Here is a 23,012-nt window from a genome sequence, read left to right as displayed (position 1 = left end):
ATATAACTCTCCCCAACACTCTGTCGTTTGATAATCATTTACATAAATTATTTTTCATTATAACATCCATTTATAGAGTCAATGACAAGCCGAGCCGCTCCCTAATTTATCCTGTTATTAAATCATTCAACCAGCAGGGTCAGCATATCCAGCAGTTTGTTTGTTTGTCTGTCTCTCTGTCTATTTGTTTGCCTGCTTGCTTACCTGGCATTTAACCAATATTTAAGATTCATTTCGGGTACTTCGAACAATTAATGAAATGTTCTGTAATTTTGGTGTAAACATCAACTTTTGTATGCCTTTACGTTCAGAAGGAAGGAAACCCTGAAAAAATGTAACCCACATTATACCAATCACGTGACTAATGTTAGTAATCTATACACCAATAGTATGATTTTTATAAAGCCTCATTTCATTAAGACTCTACTATGGCCGCTAATGACCCCTGTCGCGTTTACGCGGTGCAGTATGACGTATCGACTCGTCGAATTCGATTAGTCGGACGAAAACATAAAAGGAAACGTTATTTTGTGCAATCTCTAGAATTTGACAAATCGTAACGTACGAACGCCTATTTTAGAATAGTACGTCCTGTTTCCCAGTATTTTCATGCTAGTCGTGCTAGCACACATGTTAGGAAATCTCTAATAATAATAATAATAATTATAATAATTATAATAATTATAATAATAATAAATGTGTAAGCATTGAAGCGATATGGGCTGTGTTTAAATTGATTGGAAATTGTCAGATTCCACATGTGTGAAATGTTCCCTGATGTCAGATATAGTGAATAGAGAAGCCTGTGGTGTAGATATAGCAGATATATGGGCTGGACGCACTAAATACACATCTGTATGTTCATTGCTTGTCCTTACTCTATCTGTTGCGTTATATACAATACGTTACATTTTGTTGAATCAGCGACATGATATTGTCAGACTGTGTTGTCGCTTTCTCTATATTGGCCGTTTTAAAATTGGGTTGAAAGTCGGAAGGTATATGATATATCTGTACACAATCGATGTAAAGTGCTGACGATATATGCAGAGAGAAGTCCATCGATTCGACGCTCTGAAGAATTGGTGCAAAAATGATTTATTAGATCATAATTTCATCGGCGAACTTTGACAGTAAATAACGCCGTTTTCTACACAATACATGTGCATCCAGCCAAAAGAATCGCTAGAAGCTTATGCGAAATAACGGGTTTATTAAGTTGACAATTTCACGCAGGTGCATGGGCGACTTGCAGTTTGAAACACCCTTTATCTTTTGTTTACAATTTTAAAATGTCTCCTTCGTATATAATTGTTGGTTACGTTCCAAAAACGACCTGGTATTTATATAGTGACGCAGTACGGGTGGAGACTGCACAGTGTTGAAGTAAAGGCGTGACAGGTGTGGTGTTGTGTTTCACCCACCTATCTTACAGAGGGTGCAAGCGTTCTTTCTGAAGCGGCCAGATCCTCTAATCCGGATCCACCCTGTTTAATATAATAACACTGGCGATTGAATGACGTCGACCAAACCTCTATAACTAAGCCCCAAATATGACAAAGGCTTTCATAATACAACTGTGAAATTGATGCCATGGAATGTGAAATATTGAACTGCCTGACATGTGACTCAGTGATCTGAAAGTGTCCAATGAACTGAACACTATCTTCTGGGCTGATACGTGTTGACTTGGGATTGTACTAGAATAAGCCAACCTTAAGTATCAACTTAAGTTCACAGCAAATGGTTTCCAATAAGTGTGTACTTACATAGGCTACGTTTATAATTTTGGGATGGAGGGATATCTTCTTTTTCGCTGCATATAATCCCGTGTTTGATGTGGATTTTTTTTGTATATACTAACAAAAATCAGTGAAAACATTAGTGGGTATACAAGAAAAAGATTTTATTTTGTCTCGTTTGTTTTCTCTTCACTAAATCAACCTTGTATACCCTTCGGTGAAATACTTTTCAGGAAAGAGTTTGGTAGACCGTTATATAGGGTACAAAATCATTCTATTAAAAAAAATCCAATCAAGAATATCTCTTTATAAGTATCATGTTGATATTTACAGTTTCTAGAGATCTTAGTGATTTTCTTTTCATATTAAGGATGTCAGCTTTGTGAATATAAATTGCCATGAAACGTGATTCTGTTCGTGTTTAAAAGATGGATTAGTTTCACGCTCAAGTTCGGGAGCTTTACTCATTTTCCTGTGAATCAGTTTATTACCATGGGTAGCTGTTACAAATATTTCCTTGTGCCCCTATCTCCTCCGGCTTTGATACACGCCAAAACAATGTCACTATTGTTTCACAGTGAATACGTTCATTCACAGATTCCATGACGTCATAATTTATCGTGGCATAGCATGATGAAATATCTTACACACTGTTCAATACGCACGTGCCGCTGTGCTAACGGAGGGCTATGACAAATGAGCGATGATCTTTTTTCCTGTGACATTTCCTCGTATGTATCGATGGCCATGATTGGTGCGATTATAGCAAAATAGCCATTATGACTTCATCGAACCGAGTGTAACTGAAGTGTAATACTTGGTGGATTTTCTCCATGGGTTACACGAAGACTTGAACTCCGATCGTCTATTCCTAAATCCAACATTCTTCCACCTAAGCTAAACGGAAATTCTCGGTAGCCTCTGCCAGTACATAAGTACTGAAAACCTTCTCCAGTTTCTGGTGCATCTTCTTATATGGAAATGGTGAAGATAAAGACCACTGACTCGGTGAATGTGTGTATGTTGTAAAAAAAAGCTGAGATAATATTTTATAAAATATACTATATGGCTCTCATGCACAACGGTACATGCGTACCTCTTATTTTTGTATTTCAAATATTTCGTAACCTGTGAGCTGATTGGGCTTAAACTACTCCACAGACGTATTAGTAATATAATTGGTCTGCCTGTACACTTCACACGAAAAATCATGTCCAAAATGTATTTATTTCAGTGGTGTTTTACGCCGCATTTATTCGCCCTCGGAGAGCATTATGGTGGGGGGGGGGGGGGGGGGGGGGAACTGGAAAGAGTTCGAAGGAAACTCACGACCATTCCCAGGTTGCTGGAAGACCTTCCCATGTACAACTGGAAAGGAAACCAGATTGAGCTGGACACAACAAACGCATTGGTGAGAGGCTCCTGTGTCATTGTGCCGCACCCCATAACCATAACCAAAAGAAATTCTTCCGCATATACGGATATATAAATATGCAACGGTGCGTTTACATGTACTTATATACGATGATCTTACAAACAACAGTACCCAGGAGGGAAATCCAAGACCAAATATTATTACTTTGTTGAAATTATAGCTACATCCATTCTGGGCAGCATGGTTGATGTTTTACGCCGAACTCAAAAATATTTTACTTGTACGACGGATGCATTGTGCATGATGATGGAAGGAAACCGGAGAAACCCCACGTCCATCCGCAGGTTGATTCAGACCTTTCCACGTACGTCTAGAGATGAGTCCAGCATGAGCTTACTTGAACTTACAGCAACTGCGTTTGTGAGAGGCGTAAGGGTCATTGCACCCTGCTCACCCCCTCAGCCACGTAGGTCTCTGAGAGATATGTCTGGTGTCTATTTTAGGAATATATAGAATAGAAGGCTTTGACCGCATTGAGTTTTTAACAGACAAACTCTTTGTGGTCCCCGGTGGTAAAGGTTGTGAATTTCATGTGAACAGTTAAATTTACATTTAAAACACAAATTTGTTACTTTTTTATTAAATCTGCCTGTCCCGTGAGAAAACACTGGATCGACTTCCTGTGCGGCAAGCATTTTTGTATACCATTATAATTCAATAGCCTTTATATCAAAGTTTTCTTCATTAGATTAAGTGGAGAAAGAAAACAAGTGTAAGGGTAAAGCTTCATTTCACTTATTTATGACGTTGGATGAAAACCACTGGCAATGTCCAGAAGACATATGCATTCTGACTACAAGTATCAAACATTTAGAATACACATGATATTCAAACGAAGCCTTCATATCGGTAGTATAATAACGTATTAACACAGGTGTTGCGATTACCGAAGAAACCGTTGATCTCGAAACTAAGGCTCAAGCCTTAGTCCAGTCATACTTCCGGCCATAAAACAGTCTTGGCACTTTCTTGGCTGGAAAACGTTAGGCAAAATATTAATCGGCCTTTTACCAGTAAACTCTTATTAGGTGGGGTGTCGTGCGTGGTGTCTTCAACAGCACATCCCAGTAAGGCAGCAGTAGAACTATATGTCCTACAATTAAGAAGACATTGTCGTGACCATTATTGAAAGCGGCCTTAATGAATTAGTCATTCATTCCATTAGTAGTGATATCAAACAGGTCATCTATGTAACATAACACGATGTGTTTCTGGGCCTCTGGGGCCTATACGTATAGTGGTTAGCGCGCTAGCGCTGCAAAATGACCCAGGAATCTCTCACCAATGCAGTCACTGTTCGAGTACAGCTCATGCTAGCTTCGTCTCCAGTCGTAAGTGCAGCAGCCTGCAGATGGTCGTGGGGCTCTGCTCGTTTTCATCTCACCATAATACTGGCCGGCATCGTATAAGTGAAATATTCTTGAGTTCGGCGTAAATCAAATAGAAGAAATGTTGTTGTACAATTTATTCAGTATACATAGTTTAAGCAGAGAGAGAGAGAGTGGAGGGGGGGGGGGGGGAATAACGCCGCGGTCTAGTGGTTTTAACAGACACGCTTGCCTATTAACTCTCACACAAGGTGTAGGTTCAAACCCAGCCTTTGATAAGGAGTTTGTAGATTCACCCACTCTCACTGCCTATGGGGTCTTTGTGACTATAAGATGACTAAAAACATAACCTGTTACATTCGACTGTTATCTGAGTGATGCTAGAATGTGTTCTGTCATTGAAGTAGGTTATTCTGTTAAACATAACACAAATATTCCATTTACTCAAAATAACCATTCTATTACACTAACGGGATATTGGAGACCTTTAGTTACAAGTTGAGCTTGTGACTTCTAACTTCCAACTAGAATAGTTAAACTATTCTAGTAGTTGAACTAAAGGTATCTATTATGTTGAATATGACATAATATTGTCATAACAGAATACGTTCTAGCATCACTCAGACAGCATACTTTCTCTTGAATCTAACAGTTTAATTTTTTTGAGCGTATAGTGTGGTCGTCTGGGCAGTCTAACGGTCGTTGAGGACCACTTAGTTCCATTGTATATTCAAGATTCCCCACCCAACTGCTTTCGAGCACTTATAATGGGCGACGGTAATTTAGGTGGTCTTACATTAGGCTATTTAGCGATAATTTGCATTTCACTATTTAATTGAAAATGGCATTCCCACGTGAGTGTTTAACGCGTTGTAAAGTTCACCAGTATCTTATATACGTGAAATGAAATAGAGAAAAGGGCGTTTGAAAAGAATTCTTGTTTGGTGGGTATTTGGGACCATCTCTAGGTGTTATAATCGCTTTTGCATATTACATACCCTTCTACAACACAGTATATTCAATGCCTAATAACCCGTTTATTTCTAACCACATGCGTTATATCTGAATTATGATAATGATTCGGAATATGTCAAAATATAAATATGTTTAAAATCCTTGGTTAACACATTTTTCAGCATGAAAGGTTAAATTTGGGCGCAAATAAATTTATTAGACATACGTCAGATCCTCATTTAGGATATTATTATGCAAAACGATGTAGCAAGAGGTGGTCTCAAATACCAACCATACAAAAGCTATAACCCAAATCTCCTTTACTCTTGCATTTAGCTTAAAAGAAAAAGAAAATAAACAAATGAACTTTAAAGTCTAATAATGGCAAATTCATTCGGCGAAACGGGACTTCTTTGATATATGGCTTACTTCCTGTTTTTTGCTTGGGGTCTGTACACGTACTCTGATGAACTGCAGTTACAGGGAACATGGGATATAAACAAACCTACGTGTGTACAGCGTAAGGGGCAAAATGTTTACCACGCTATCATAAATCTCAGCAACCACACCCATGGAGCTGACAGATATAACCAATTCACCCCAGTGTCTTAAGAGGTCAGTACCTTGTGGCAGGAGAAATACAACAGCTAAGGATGACGGGCTTTGCGTGCACATACCAAGTGATCCTGTTTATTTATTCCCATAACCAGATATATACAGGATATACACTCCAAAACTAATAAGTTAATGGTAATAGAAAATCTGTTGTCTTGAGCGATGCTATAGAATATATTCTCTTATTATAATGTTATAACATATATAACATCCTGTTACTCTAATTCAATCTTTATTTTGATTAAAAGAATATTTGTATTATATTTAACAAAATAATCTGCTGCAATAACAGAATGCGTTGTTGCATCACTCATAGAACAGACTTTCTGTCATATTTAACGGATTATTTAATTGGGAGTAACCTCACTGTTTAACGTTCTATAGAAATGAAGAAAGCACGGTTCCTCTATTCTTCTAATCCGTTAGTACACTAAATTCTCAACTACTATAGCCTTCAATTTATTCAGATAGATAACGTTTCTTAAGATATTTGAAAATCATATCTGCTTACTGCTGTCACAGTTAAAGGGTATGAAAATAAAAACAACCCCCAAATTTCTTTGTGGTACTCAAGAAGGGTTCAAACTAAGAAATAATTTTGCATGACGTTAAGAAAAGTCAAGCTTGAGTGTCCGAAGCTGTCGATGGTGGCGGTATTCCTTTACATTCAAAATCTAGATAACGTTTCTAAGTTTTCAAAGAATCCCATCATATGGAGACATTTCGTATCGTCAGATCTGTCACAAGGCCTCTTTCAGGAGTCATCTGCAAAAGTATCAGAGAAAAAGAGAAATTACCTTGAGTTTTCAAACCCTTTACTGTATACATTTAGAAACTCTTCAAGCGGTGAACAATTCACGTTTTGAAGGCGATATAACAAATGAGTTCTCAGCTGGAAGGTAAGTTTTTACTCCTCTTTGACACCGTACTCAAGAGTATTTCGATGGTCAGAATTATGGTAGGAGGAAACCGGCAAGAGCCCGGGGAATCCACGACCATCCGCAAGCTGCCAACAGACCTTCTCACGTACGACGGGGGAGAAATTAAGCCAGCACGAGGTGGACATGAACTCGCGGCATGGGCAGGAAAATAATGAAAGTAATTATGTTCACATCGTATGGTTGAATGGAAGGTTCACATTTCCATTGCTCTATCTTTATATCAATTTCCTAATTGAAACCTCTGCCCGCATGTACCGGTCAGTCACAAACTGTACTGACTGAACGATTACACACAGCTTTACGTCAAATCGGCAAATTGTTTGCGTCAATATTCCACGCCTACTAAGTGTTATGGAATTCCTTTTCCTTTTCCACTATTTCAATCATTGCCTACAACATTTATGCTTACGTAAAAGGGCGCATTATATGAATTCGGAATCGATACTGCTATCATTCACACAATCGTTCACAATGCTTTGCAGCTGCGTTTCAATGTGCTTCATAATTCCAGACTATATTGAAATGGAACACGCAATGCCTTGTGTATTTGCGCAACATTTTGACATCTGCAAACATAATAACAGCGTTTATGCAATAGGAACTGAAAGCGTACACTCCCCTTGAGTAAGACAGATCTAGCAGCATCCATTCTAGGCTTATACTATATGGAGGTACATGTGCATCGATACTGGCCAGGGCGAAGTATTGCTAGTTAGAATAATTCAGTGATTCGTGTAGAGTATCAAAATCAGCATCGTCATAAGCCGTCAAGGGAGTGGCAAATGTCGCATCTACTTGTATTATATTTATTTACTTGACTGGTGTTTTACGCCGTATAGGTGAATATTTCACTTATACGGCAGCGGCCAGATATGCAGTATATATTTACTTATTTATTTATTTCATAGGTGTTTTACGCCATGCTCAAGAATATTTCACTTATACGACGGTGGCAAGCATTATCGTTGGAGGAAACTGGGAAGAGCTCGGGGGAAACACACGACCATACGCATATTACTGGCAGACTTTCCCACGTACGATGGAGTATATAAGCATCATTATCGGTATATTGATCATAATGATCATCAGTCATTTGCTTTTCACAAAAGACTGAGAAATGACAGTTGTATAATCATAATTATAATCTTTTTACACAACGTAAAAAACATATAAAAAAGACTATCACTATCATGAACCATCAGTGGTACGTCCCATATTGAAATGCAAAAAGACCAAATTTATGACTATAGCGTCATTTCACCGGTCATTTTCTGTGTTACTGAAATATGAAAACACTGGCCACATTTTCCACCCACAAATTAACAAACAAAAGTCGTATAAACTCAAATCCACTGCATGTCAGGGGTCGAACCCAGGTACGGGAAAAACTTTATAACCTGATAATAATCATTATTTTACCTGAAAAGGAACTGAAAAACTCCAAATTTGTAACAATTATCACCCATCGATCAAATGCCCAGAAGGGCAAAAAACACCACATGCAAAACAAACATCGCTGGATATGGGTTTTACATGGGTCTCAAGAGGAAATGAAGGAATATCGGACATTAACAAGTGATCTCAAACAGGCATACCTCTGTCGTATGAGGCTGATACATGGAAACCAGGAACCCGCTGCTCAAAGGCGCTTCCTCGCTGAGATTATGACTTTATTGAACTACTATATTTTCAGACATTTTCAAGTCCATAACTAGGTTACTCATTTTCTCTCATTCTAAACGTTATATTGATGTTCATAAGGCGTCTTGAGGTTTGTGTGGAAGGTAGGATGATATCCTACAGTAAAAATGTCTCAGCACCAAAAACATTTATAATATTTTCGAACTTTTATCTGCCTCTGTGGAGACCATTTTTGTTTAGGTCAAATACAAATTTGTTTACAATGCATTAGCTGATGCTAACGTCACTTTTCAGACCATAGTGCATAAACCTTACAAAACTGGCGCTTGGAAGCATAGAGGGTAACATTGCACTTAGGAATAAATAGTTCCACATACACCAGAAGTATCACGACACGGCCGGTATGATATAAATTCTGAGAAACGTTTTGGACGGTGGGCATTATGCTGGTTGATAAAATGTGAAGTCTTTTACAGATTTAAGTCAGCGAATCTTCCATGACCTTCTCACCTGGTTCTCACTGGACATAGGCCACACAGGTAAGGACACTTTGAGACCGTTTTGGGGTCTGAGCCACACCTAGATTCTAGGTATGGCTCCTTACCACACTTCCAGAAATCTTTCTTTGGGCATGATACTGAAAAGACAACTGCATTTAGTCATGAGTATGTATGAGTAAATGTGACACAGGTATCAAGCAAGTCACATAGCCGAAAATACAAACAATTCCTTGATTCCGCGGTCAACCAGCATTGGTGTTTCTAGAGACTTCAATTTTGGTCGCCCCTTACAATACAGTTTTGACAATGAGGTTTTTTAACTGATTGAAATGATTTATCATAAAGTGATAAAACAACATTTTTTAGATACTGTTTATAAAATTAATAAAAGTGTATTTATTCGATCAATCTCACTTCATAAAATTAAGCCCTCTGTGAAAAGCCCAACTGAGCCCAACTGAGAAAAGAAACAGTCCTCGACCTCCCAGAATTTCGCTTCTAGCTCTGGCTTGCTGGGTCATTGGTGGCGTTGTAGAATGTGGCTGAAGGGGTCATACCTTTCCAGCAGGGTATTGTTTATCTACTGGCTATAGTGTCTTTCCCAGGCTACCTGGATGAGTCATACCTTTCCAGCAGGGTATTGTTTATCTACTGGTTATTGTGTCTTTCCCAGGCTACCAGGATGAGTCATAGCTTTCCAGCAGGGTATTGTTTATCTACTGGCTATAGTGTCTTTCCCAGGCTAGCTGGATGAGTCATAGCTTTCCAGCAGGGTATTGTTTATCTACTGGCTATAGTGTCTTTCCCAAGATAGCTGGATGAGTCATAGCTTTCCAGCAGGGTATTGTTTATCTACTGGCTATAGTGTCTTTCCCAGGCTAGCTGGATGAGTCATAGCTTTCCAGCAGGGTATTGTTTATCTACTGGCTATAGTGTCTTTCCCAGGATAGCTGGATGAGTCATAGCTTTCCAGCGGGGTATTGTTTATCTACTGGCTGTAGTGTCTTTCCCAGGCTACCTGAATGAGTCATAGCTTTCCAGCAGGATACTGTTTATCTACTGGTTATTGTGTCTTTCCCAGGTTAGCTGGATGAGTCATAGCTTTCCAGTACGGTATTAGTTCAGCTGTTGGTCACAGTGGTTTCTCAGCCTGGCTGGAGCAGCTTTGGTTTTCAAACAGGGTATTGTTCAGCCACTAGGCAGAGTTATTTTCCCAGTATAACTGGATGAGTCATGGCTTTCCAGCAGCGGACTGGTTCAACTAATGTACAGGGTTGGCTTTCTTATTACAGGGACCTGTTTTACAAAGCTGTCACAACACTACGTGAAGAGCAATTACCATGGTGACGTATCTTCCATACTATATGGTGTCACGGAAGTTACGCCAGGCGCATGTCGTGACAAACCTTACACTCTTCAGTAGATGAAGCAGTCTCTAGCAAAACATTAACAAAGAATAAAGAGTTAAACTCACAGTCCTGGCAGATATCGCCTTGGTAATGACTCGGACACTGGCATACACAGGCTGAGGGGTTCAGACTCCCCCCATTGAGGCACCTCTTACCCCTGCACGGTGCTGTGAGACACGAAAAAACAGTAGAATAACCAAAGCTTATAACAATTCAATTAAAAATCATATTCCATCAGCACATAATATTTTTAACATTAATATCATAAACCACAAAACAAGATTTTACAACGTTGCATGACTCATACTTGTCGAACTAAAACGTTGAGCAGAAAAAACGTTCCTCTTACCGTCACAGAGTCCACACATGACAGGACACGTCTCCCCGATGGTCACACATTCGGCACAACCAGACTTGCCCCCCTCTGAGGCGCAAATGGATGAATCCAAACCTCTGTTGCCCATCTTCCGACATTTTGCTGCAAAATTCCGTACAAAAGAAATGCTCAACTCTTAGAATAGGTTAGAATAGGGAAAGTATGATGGATAATCATTCTCTGAAACATGTAATGCACATTTCCACGCAAAGAAAGACAAAACCATGTTGTATGTCATATGCAAATCAGTGATATGAAAGAAACTTTCACACATTCACAAGGGCTTTATGATGTGAAGGGGAGATAATTCGAATGTTTTCATGTTAAACAACTTCAGCTCATTTTAAATAACCCACCGGGGAACAAAAAGAATTCAATCATACAGTTTTCACGTCAGTATTTTGGTTTAGATATTCGCAACATGTAAAACTTTAATCACACCTATTGTTTAAATAAAACCGCTTGAAAATTTATCAAATTTGGCTACATGTCGTTCCGATGTCCACACGATATTGTGGGCACAGATACACCTATCTGTTCGTCCTGCAACGATTGGTTTCGCTGAATTGTCTAACTAAATGATGCGACCTGTGTAACTCTTGTTTGCAAACGCCTGATTGGATCAAGAAATCCAGGGGAATGGAGTTTAAACCACATGAAGGGATTCAAATATATGAAATGTAAATAAAAGTGTATAAATGAGGGCAAATTCAATGTACCTGACGTTGGCCTCTTTCCGACGTAGGTGCATCCGAACTCAGAAACAAAACTTGGAGGTGGGGCTGAAAGCAAACAATGTCCAAAGTAATGACCTTGAATGTGCTATCATATTTCTGACAGTTAAAGTTGAACATCGTCATCATTGTATACTTCACTTATAACCCTGCACCCAGTCGTATTAGTAAGTCGTGCTTAAACCCTAAAAAATAAATTAGTAAAGATAATCTAGGCGGGAGATTTCGAATGAATCATTCATTTTACATGGGATGGTTTTGCAGCAACCTGCGGAGGGTCGTGGGTTTCCCCCGGGCTCTACCTGGTTTTCTGCCACCAAAATGCTGACTGCCGTCATATAAGTGAAATATTCTTGAGTACGGCGTAAACCACCAATCAAATAAATAAATTACTAGTAATCCATTGTTACCATTCTCCAACCTTGGTGGATCAAGATAATATGATAATACTTACAAGGTTCGCAAACTCCACACAAGATCGGGCAACTCTCCCAGAGTCTGGATTCTAGCTGACAATCATCCGAGGTTTTGGAGCGACATTTGAACTTGTCTTTGTCTGGACACATTACTGGAGTGCAAATTATATGGGTTATCAGAAAATATTCCATCGATCAACAATGTGGGTATTAGTATATCGCGACCTCTTGATGCAATGAAACAAAACCACCTTCGATGTGACTCAAACCATAAAAAGACACGTTTTCCTCAAACATTTGAAATGTTCATGGGATGTACATATCATAATTCACACCAATTATAGCACATAACACTCACGCGTTTCAACAAAATTTCCCTTGATGGAGAGCTGAACATTTACACTGACAAGACCCATCCACTTTTAACACTCCGCCATTTTGGCACACCTTGTCTCCACAAATGTCTGAAAAGACAAAAAAAAAAAAAAAGTTTTCCTGAGCATTCGTCGCGCAGATACACAGCATGTACCGGTACTACTTTTGGGGAAAGGGCAGATTTCTGCGTGATAAATTATGTTTTTGACTGGTAACTTGTCTTACATCAACTATATATCCGTAATTTCCTCACATGCTTTTTTTTATCATATATACTCTCATGCGCAGTATACTCTCATCTTGTCAAGCTTACCATCCAAATGTCACTTCCTTCTCCTACATGTGAACAAGTTTTACACATGTAAACAAGTTTATTACACATGTAAACATGTTTATTACATATGTAAACATGTTTATTACACATGTAAACATGTTTATTACACATGTTTATTACACATGTTTATTACACATGTAAACATGTTTATTACAAATGTAAACAAGTTTATTACAAATGTAAATAAGGTCATACACGTGAAATAAGTAAAACACATTCAACTAATTGTGTACCCATACTTATTATACATACTGTGTGTACATCTGCACATCGTATTTTACACTGCAGTGCTGTCACCTGTCTAGTACCATCAGACAAAGCATACACAACATTCAGTCTAACTCGCTGACGTTGTTGCTCTTAGTTGCCATCCGATCCGTTCGTCGCTTTGCTATGGCAGTCACGAACAGATCTTCTGTGTAGGCTAAATGAACAAGTTTAAGGATTAGCAACATTCAGTCTAACCCACTGATGTTGTTGCTCAATGTTGCCATCCGTATAGCTCTTGGTTTAAACTGGCTTTTTTTATTTCCAAACACAAGCCAATAACCGTATACCCTTACCTGTCTCACACCTGTCCCCTTTGAAGTTTGCTGGACAGGTACACTTGCATTTGAAAGTGTTCAATTTCCCTCCATTTACACATCTCATGCCATCACATGGGGCTGGAAGTTAATTAATGTCATAAAACAAATCATGTACACAAAACAATTACCCCAGCTTTAATTCAAACGGTTGAAGAATAACACGATTTTAAATTGATCAGTTTCAAAGGAAAGGCGTACAAACTAAATATTACCTGGGATACGCTGTTTGAAAGATTACCTGTTAGGATACAGTGAGTTTAGCTGGAATATCACCTTCAGTGGAACATATGGTAACTGACCTAAACTTAAATACTGAGTGAGAAACAAATCTCAGAAATAACCGTCTTTGAAAGTGAATGTGTTGGACATGTCACAAAGAACTTCCAAAGAAGGACAGTACCGCTAAATATATCTATGTCTATGCAATCACACATATAATCAACAAGTTTTCCTGTTTCAAATCCAGGAAGAATAATTTCGGATAGAGGTGTTAATGTATACATTTGAGTCAGTGATACATATTCCTTAGCATCAAACCTGCACGAGATCGGTTACTCCACAAATGTGCTGAACTTTCATGAACAAAACACACAATATACTGCTTTGCTCGAAATTGTGTATAGATTAATTAATAATGCCTCTCTTGGTTCGAAAAGCATCTCAGGTTTACACGGCGCAGACTTGACCTAGACACGCTGATGCAGCGCATCTACGTCACACCAGATGGCAAACATGAACATCCGATGTAATGGATGTATAACAATGGAGCCGGCCACAATTCTCACATGTAATGAGCGTAAGATTAGTGCGCCAATGTCAGAAATAAGGCCAAAATCTTATAACCTTACCATCACAGAGTCCACACATGACAGGGCAAGTCTTCCCCACACTCACACAATCGGCACACCCCGACTCTCCCCCCTCTGTGGAACAAGTCGACGAGTCCAAACCTTTGTTGCCCATCTTCAAACACTGTGCTAAAATTTTATTCATTAAATTAGAATAGGTTAAACATGTTACCAAAAAGTATAATATTTTTAACTGCCACCATTTAAGGTATCCGTTTATTGCTCTCGGAAAGACTATGAGAAGTGTAAAGGTCTACTAATTAAATACGAAAAAATGCTCTTTTATACTGTTTTCCACTTCAGTAATAATATTGTTACAGAGGTTTTTCTTCATGGTATCTGATACTGCATTTGGTCAGAATGTGGATATCGAATGAAGATACTAGCTGACGTAAACATCAGTGAAATCTGAAAAGCTATAACGACATAAAATACTCATCTAAATAAATGCTTTTTATGACTTTATGTAAGTTGTGGATATATATCCTGCCCTCAATGTTTGTTAGCTATCCATCAGGACCAAGGCAATTCATGGATATATTGTATTTGTGCTCCAATTTTGCATAAAGTTTCATTTTTAGAGGCAAATAAAGGACACACAATGTTTTATTAGCACAAACTTACATGATCCTGGTCTCTCTCCGACGAAAGTACAACCGAATTCGGAGACAAAAACAGCTGAAAACAGACAAAAGGGGTAGTTGAATTTAGTTCAGTTAGCAACATTCCGGATTTGAGCTCAGTTATGGTGACACCATGACAATAAGGCATATAAATACCAAGGTAGCTATTGATCACACAAACTTATGTCTACAGATAAAAGTACAATCAACAGGCAACATTTGTACATCCCTTTATAGTAGGATCCATCTAAATTTCTCAAAACAACAGCGTTAGAAAACGAATATATCAGTTGAGCATACCAGCTGTATCCCGCGACGCATTACTTCTAAAGTTGCAGATCAATCACGATATAACGTAATGTTTTCAGGATCACCGTACCGTTCAACTAAAGTTTTAAAATCTTGTCAACATTTAAAAAACTGCAACTCTACTAGTCTGACATGGACATACATGCTTCACAAACACCACACAGTATGGGACACGTTTCCCACAGTCTCGGTTCCAGCTGGCAATCTTCACTTGTCTTGGTGCTGCATTTAAACTTGTCTTTCGGAGGACAGACAACTGAGGAGAGAAGACAAATGCTGAGAGTTAGAGAAATCAAACAATTTTATGATACTCCTTCAGCCAATTATGTGCCATTCCCCCCAACTACAGACATATATATGTGATTGGAGTTTTACACCGTAGTCAAGAATATTTTAATCCTACGACAGCGGCTGGCCTTATGGTGAGAGAAAACCTCCGAGCATCGGCAGGTTTATGATAGACATTGCCACGTACGACGGGAGGGGAAGCCAAAGTGACCTGGAGCCGGTTTCATGAAGCTCACTTTAGCTAAGTTTGACCTTAATTACCATGACAACGTGTGCTATAGAGATATAAAGTGTACTTAGCTAAGGACAACTTAACACTAAGTAAGCTTCATGAAAGCAGCCCTAGGACTTTAACTCACAGCAATCGCATTGATGAGAGGCCCCTGGGTCTATGTGTTGCGCCATAGTACCAATAGGTCGAGGAACAGCATTTTTTATTCTACTTTTTACTCAAAGAGGATGAATGGTTAAAAATATAATATAATACCCACGTGTTTCACAGAATTCTCCTTGATGAAGAGCTGAACATTTACACTGACAAGACCCATCCACTTTTAACACGCCACCATTTTGACACACCTTGTCTCCACAAATATCTGAAATAAGTCCAAAACAAACAAACCAGCTTTATACAGAGAAAGTTGGTGTTATCAACACATGTTATCCCACCAACTCTTACCAATGACAAAAAGTCCCTTCATGCAATAAAAAAAAAAATAGATGTAACACTACTGCATTTTATGCGGCTTATGCTCTTATTAATTTTATATATCTGCGGTATTAAGATATTGCCTATTTCATATTTGCATTCAATGGTCATTAAAGTAATTTTACTTCCTTTTATCACCTGGAAACTGAAATACTGTTTATATCACTTAACAAATCAACTTTAAGTTACCGACCCTTGACACTTACTTGTTTCACACCTGTCCCCTTTGAAGTTTTTCAGACAGGTACACAAACATTTTATGGTGTTCAGTTTTCCTTCATTCAAACATCTCAGACCATCACATGGGGCTGAAAAATAAATCGATAAATGACAGTTACTTATCAAACAAATATCTTGAGAATTATGAAAGGAAATAAACGTTTTGTTACTGCTTGGAAGCTTTAGCCAAAGATATTGGTTTGAACATACATGTACATGGCTTGTGGTTGTCAGCATTAAGTGTAAAGGTCACATGTGACCAAAATCCTATAACCTTACCGTCACAGAGTCCACACATGACAGGGCAAGTCTTCCCCACACTCACACAATCGGCACACCCAAACTCTCCTCCCTCTGAGGCACAAGTCGACGAGTCCACACCTTTGTTGCCCATTTTCAAACACTTCGCTGAAATTTTGAAGAGAATACAAAAAGTTGAAAAGATATTCAATGTACAATGCCTTTCTATTCACTATTCGATTAAAATATATCACAGACTTCTCGCTCTCTTTATTCAGGTGAATGAACGTATCAATGAATGTTACAATGTGTCCAGAGCATATCAAAGATACGCTCTACAAAAATTTAGTACAAGTGTTAAAGAAAATTCTGATATCATTGGTGACAAACGCTTAATATGGTCTATATGACCAACACTAGAGTTTCTTCTGTGGTTGTCATGACCTCTAAGCAACTCACATGGTAAGGGTCTTTCTCCAGTGTAAGTACATCCGAAATCTGACTTGAATTTCGCTGAAAAATGAAAGTAATAACTGCTTTTATATAAATTTATTATTCATTTGATTTGTGTTTTATGCCATACTCAAGAATATTTCACTTACACGACGGAGGCCAGAATTGTGTTGGGAGAAAACCGGGCAGAGTCGGGAGGAAACCCACGGCCATCTATTTTTATAGTAATTCTTTGCAACCTGATATAGTTACTTTAGATCCAATATCTCAAACGGTTCTGCCAAGTGGGGCTCTATAATTAAGATCTCTACTTAGTTTCAGACAATGTCGGGAATATTTTTAATACTCGGAGACTAAACAAACTGTACAAACATTGTGTTACTGGCCACCTTACATTTGTTATAGCGTTAACATAAACCTGATGGGTAAATAGGTGAGTTCTTACGAGGTTCACAAACTCCACACAGTATAGGACACATTTCCCACAAGTTTTTGTCCAGGTGGCAGTCATTATAGGTCTTGCTCCTACATTTGGATGCGTCTTTCTCCGGACACACGACTGAGGAGAAAAAAATATTTTAAAAACGAAAACCCAAAACTATATGATTACAACTCATTCTTTGTTAATCCCTAATTGAAATTGTTTATTTATTTTACCACATAGGTGCACAATGCCCCACAGTTCATTCTCCTGAGAGTAAGCACTCTACCTCCTTCTAACATATGGAATGGTTCTTTCTAAACTAGTCCGAGATTGCTCTGACATAGGTTTGGGAAAAAAATTTTGGGCCAAGGATGGCCCCAAACCAACGTCAGCGAGCCCTCCATTTAAAAACTTGATGCAGTTACCTGCGCTTGACAAACATGTAAATGCTATTAGTAAAGGCATTTGTTCTAAACATCCCCAAGGAATCTCAGTCCACGCTGCCTAAGAAATAACCGATCCATACTTGCGATAAATTAACAGATGAAAAGTTAAGGAACACAAGTGTCTACAAATTTCAGGCCGCACAGACGAATTTGATGAGTAACTCTTGTCTCAAATCCAGTGACAAACTGCCACGCCAAATGCAGCAGGTTTTTAAATGGAGAGCGTTCTGACGTTGGTTTGGGGTCATCCTTGGCCTAACAAAATTTTTGCTAAACCTAACGTCAGAGAAATCGGGCATAAGATAGTACTAACCATGTACACAGATTTTATCTAACACATTTACTCCCAAGCCCCCCTCCCCCCCCCCACTCCATTGATGGTACCGCTCTCTTCCATAATGATATTGTATACAATGGAAGGTCAAATTACCCATGTGTTTCAAATAATCGCTAGTTTCCAGGCATAAAATCCCCCATAGACGATGAAGGTTGTTGTACTCCACTTTGTGTAAAAAGTGAAATGAACTCACGTGTTTCACAAAATTCCCCTTGATGGAGAGCTGAACATTTACACTGACAAGACCCATCCACTTTCAACACGCCGCCATTTTGACACACCTTGTCTCCACAAATATCTGAAAAACATAAACAAACATTTTTTAAGTTTCTTTAATGAGGTTAATCCATATTATCAGTAAAGTTACAGGTATAAATGGACTAATATGAACTAACTTGATTTTCAAGACAGTCTTCAGTAACTGTAGGGAATACACGGAGTGAATTCAGGTTAGAGCCAGATAGTAACTAGTTTTGCACCTTAAGACGTCTTGCTACAAAGTGATGTAAAAGTATTGTTTTGAAGTATTGTTTAACGATTTTTTAGAGAACTTCAGGGACGGTAGAAGAGACAATAGTTAAAGAAAAGCCGCATGGGCCATGCTATTTTTACATCAGCTTAAAATCTCACTGCAATCTTTCCTGACACTGCGTTAATGGCAGGCATGTGAATCTCCTAACACCTTTACTTGTGTCACAGACAGTGGAGAGGAAATAGGCTTGTGTTCGCAAACCCAGTCTGCACAAATACCATGAAAATAGTCAACAGGCAGCCATTCGTTCATGCTTAAGTTGTGCGCATATGTTTAAATACTTAAACAATGTTTGTTTCACTGGGTACACCTGTGCAAGTTACCGACCCTTGACACTTACTTGTTTCACACCTGTCCCCTTTGAAGTTTTTCGGACAGGTACACAAACATTTCATGGTGTTTAGTTTTCCTTCATTCAAACATGTTAAACCATCACATGGGACTGAAAAATAAATCGATAAATAAAAAAGTTTACCGTTTCCATAAAGTTACCCATAATATTATAAAGGGAAATAAACGTACTTGTTACTGTTGATGGCTTGGCAGAAGACGTTGGCTTGAACGTATATGACTTAAGCTAGCATAAGTTGGCATGTCAACAAATGTAAAAGTCATATATGACGTCAAATCCTTTAACCTTACCGTCACAGAGTCACACATGACAGGGCAAGTCTCCTCCACACTCACACAATGGGCACACCCAAACTCTCCCCCTTCTGAGGCACAAGTCGACGAGTCCACACCTTTGTTGCCTAATTTCAAACACTTCGCTGAAAGTGAAGACAAATACAGAAAAGTCGGCAATGTATTAAATGTGGACTTCACGCAAAACACAGTAAAAGGTGGTCTTGCAGCAACCTGAGGATGGTCGTGAGTTTTCCCGTGGGCTTTTTATTTCTTTTCTCTCCCTCCATAATGCTAGCCCCCGTCACATAAGAGAAATACTCTTCAGTACGGCGTAAAAAAAACCATCAAGTAAAATGAAAAATTAAAGAACTTCATCTCCTTTTCATGTATCTGAATGAATGGATGTGTGAATGATTGCTTATATGGTATCACAGCTATATTGTGGTGAGAACATATCAGATCCAGGAAACTAAGGTAAAAAAGGCTTGTGGTATCAATGGTGACAAACCGCAACAACATGATCCTAATTCAGAGAATAAATGACCAGAGCGTAGTTGTATTCTGTGACCTTTTAATATATATATATATATATATATATATATATATATATATATATATATATATATATATGTATATATATATATATAGTGAATATATATATATATGTTGACATGAATGGGAAGCAACTCACATGGTAGCGGTCTTTCTCCAGAGTAAGTACATCCGAAGTCCGACTTAAATATGGCTGAAACATAAAAAGAATGGTCAGATATTATCAGTAATATGAAATGTCTTGTCCTGTGACAAGACAGGAATAATTAAAACACGCTGCCTTACGTGCCCCCGCCAAACACACGGCACACACAAGGGCATGGATCCGCCTTCCGTGATTCCGCGAAGGTCGCAGTTTTGCTATAACCGCGCCGTCCACGAGGCCGATAACATCGCGGTCAAAAATGGACGCTATAAGTCACAATAACCAGTAGGACTATACATTGTTTCGAACAATACTGGGAATATTGTCAGCATTCTCTGACTAAACAAAATTTTCACACAACATGATACCGATCGGTGCACTAACAGTGGTTATAGTGTCAACATAAAATGAAGTCTACAAATGCACATAGGAGTTTAAAGTGACGGTTGATACTATTCAGAAACATTACATATGAAGGATCCTATATACACACTCTGAATCAGCAATGGGAAGCTTGGCAGTATTTGACTATGGGAGATGAAGAACCTAAGAAACTGTATGTAACGGCCCATATTACTCACCACCTTATACATTAGTTGTAGCTTTAACATGAAATCATAACCTGATGGGTAAATAGCAGAGTTCTTACGAGCTTCACAAACTCCACACAGTATAGACAGGTTTCCCACAGGTTTGTGTCCCCACGGCAGTCGTCACCCGTCTTACTTCTACATTTGAATGCGTCTTTCTCCGGACACACGACTGAGGAAGGAAAATGAAACCCTAAAGTAAAAACCTAAAACTATAGGAACTGGCACTTTTTTTATGCAAATCCCTGCTTGAAGTTGTTTATTCATTTTACCTCATTTTACCAAGTCTGAAAAAAATATTTTCCCGGACATGCATCTTAGCTTCCAGCCCACATTTATCAAGCAACTTAAGACTAAAGTCATAAATTGCAAGTCTATAAAAAGCCAAAATCACAGAAAAGAGCTCAAATTGTGGTTCGGGCATTGTTCTGGAGTGAAGAATCAGCTCTGAAGTGAAGAACTGCATTCCAGAGCAAAACATTTTAGCTGTAGGTGTGTTTGAATTTTAAGACTTAAAGGATTACTGTCCAGATTCGTCATTTGTTCATAATTAGCAGCACCTGTTAAATTGAGTGACAAAAACTGTTGAAAAATGTACAATAATCTCAGTAATATGGCACTTATAATCACTAGATAATGAGGCTGATTATATGCTTTTTTCCCGCCAACACTCGGTAGTCTCTGCTCAATTACGTCACACTAGCCCAACCTTTATGAGCTGTCCGAGCTTTTCCATTCAGTCCAGTGTTACAAATGGCTACAAGAGTGAAAACAAGCACATCGCATTTTTTTCGCGAAATGGTTTGCTGTTCTACATATGGTTTGTAAAATAGGGTCGTCAAAGAACCCTGGAGTTATTTTTTCAAGTTTTAAGACGATTTGGCCCTCACGAAGGTCAGGATTTACAGTACAAGATGGAACGTGTTTGGACCCACCAAAAAACAGCCATACCTGCTCTCACCGTTTTACAGCTGAAAGCTACGATACAAATACAGCTGAACTCGAAAGATTTCCACAATGGCACCTGCACACAGTGGTTATAAACTACTGCTGACTGACTGAAAACTGATAAATAGCAAATCTCTGTAAACTAACGCCAATGTCCACATTGTACATGTAATTATATTGTACACAACCATATTCCCCTATATGTATAGGCTGTTCGGAACGCCGACAATAACATATATTGGTAGTTGTCATCGCATATAGGTATGAATTCCTCAAGGAATAAAATGATATTATTTATATTTGTAGTTGGAATCTGTCTTGAAAATGTCATCGTTTTGATACATTCCCAGGTTATACAGGCAAGCTAGACTTGGGTTGGCCATCTAAGACGTCACCGGCTGAGCGGTACTGGGCGGCCGGTTGGAGATTGGCTAGGACAGTAAATGTATTGTTTTGGTGGATTTAAAGGCATTATTACATTTTCCAGAAGCCTTCCTGGTAATAAACTGTTTTAACGGGGTATAGTCTTTATAATTAGGGCCAGGAGTTAAATCAGACACAAATCCTATAAGTATTTAAACGTTTGATAAATACTGGCACATGCATGCATTACCTCCCTTTAGGAGAAGGAATAGTTCTCTCTAAACCTCGCTGAAATGGGTAACATCGCAGTATACTAGCCATACACCTTTAATGATATTGTATACAATTGCAGGCAAAATTACCCAGATAACCAAATAATCAGTTTCCAGACATAAAACCCCCCACAGGCGATGAAGGCTTTTGTGCTCCAGGTCAGGTTAAAAGTGAAACAAAAAACTCACGTGTTTCACAGAATTCCCCTTGATGAAGAGCTGAACATTTACACTGACAAGACCCATCCACTTCTAACACTCCACCATTTTGGCACACCTTGTCTCCACAAATGTCTGAAAATACAAACACACCGGTATTATTTAATGATCCCCTTACACTCCAGAGGGGAAATTGTTCCCCAGTCGCTCAGGGTGACTGCCAACCTGCTCACAGTGACAGATCGAAATAAGGCAAAGGGCTTCCCCGGTTTGCGGTTGAAGTTGTTATGTAAAATTTGTAGCCGATGGGATAGTCCAAACTAAAATTTTCTTAGTTAACCATCAGCTTACCGCATGCCGTTATATGAATACGATAATATCCTTTACCTCTAATGTTGGTATTTAAAACAAGCTTTGTCTTGCGAATTATACCGTGAATATATACGACGGTTTCTTTAATAGATATTTATTTCAACACTAAACTGATAAACAGGTGCCCCCTTTCTCAGTGTAATTGTTCGACATGCTGCCAGCTGAAGTA

The 23,012-nt window shown here is 38.7% G+C and overlaps 1 protein-coding gene and 1 long non-coding RNA gene across 2 annotated transcripts; both read right to left on the bottom strand.

The window, feature by feature from the left end:
• Positions 1 to 6,145: 6,145 nt before the first annotated feature.
• LOC135475767 (multiple epidermal growth factor-like domains protein 6) lies at positions 6,146 to 12,241 on the bottom strand. The gene is made up of 6 exons (XM_064755706.1): positions 12,130 to 12,241; positions 11,661 to 11,723; positions 10,915 to 11,043; positions 10,631 to 10,732; positions 9,167 to 9,293; positions 6,146 to 6,839 (listed from the first exon to the last, which is right to left on the bottom strand). The coding sequence occupies exons 1-6, from the start codon at positions 12,239 to 12,241 to the stop codon at positions 6,836 to 6,838; spliced, it is 537 nt and encodes a 178-aa protein (XP_064611776.1). The 3' UTR covers positions 6,146 to 6,835.
• A 1,994-nt stretch (positions 12,242 to 14,235) lies between these two features.
• Positions 14,236 to 16,002, bottom strand: LOC135475085 (uncharacterized). The gene is made up of 4 exons (XR_010445022.1): positions 15,947 to 16,002; positions 15,310 to 15,423; positions 14,860 to 14,913; positions 14,236 to 14,364 (listed from the first exon to the last, which is right to left on the bottom strand). It is a non-coding gene; the product is annotated as an uncharacterized LOC135475085 (long non-coding RNA).
• Between the last annotated feature and the right edge of the window lie 7,010 nt (positions 16,003 to 23,012).

This window comes from Liolophura sinensis, chromosome 9, assembly GCF_032854445.1.
Source record: "Liolophura sinensis isolate JHLJ2023 chromosome 9, CUHK_Ljap_v2, whole genome shotgun sequence".
Lineage (NCBI taxonomy): Eukaryota > Metazoa > Mollusca > Polyplacophora > Chitonida > Chitonidae > Liolophura > Liolophura sinensis.
The sequence above is the reverse complement of the archived record's forward strand: the minus strand, read 5'-3'. Positions and strand labels throughout refer to the sequence as shown.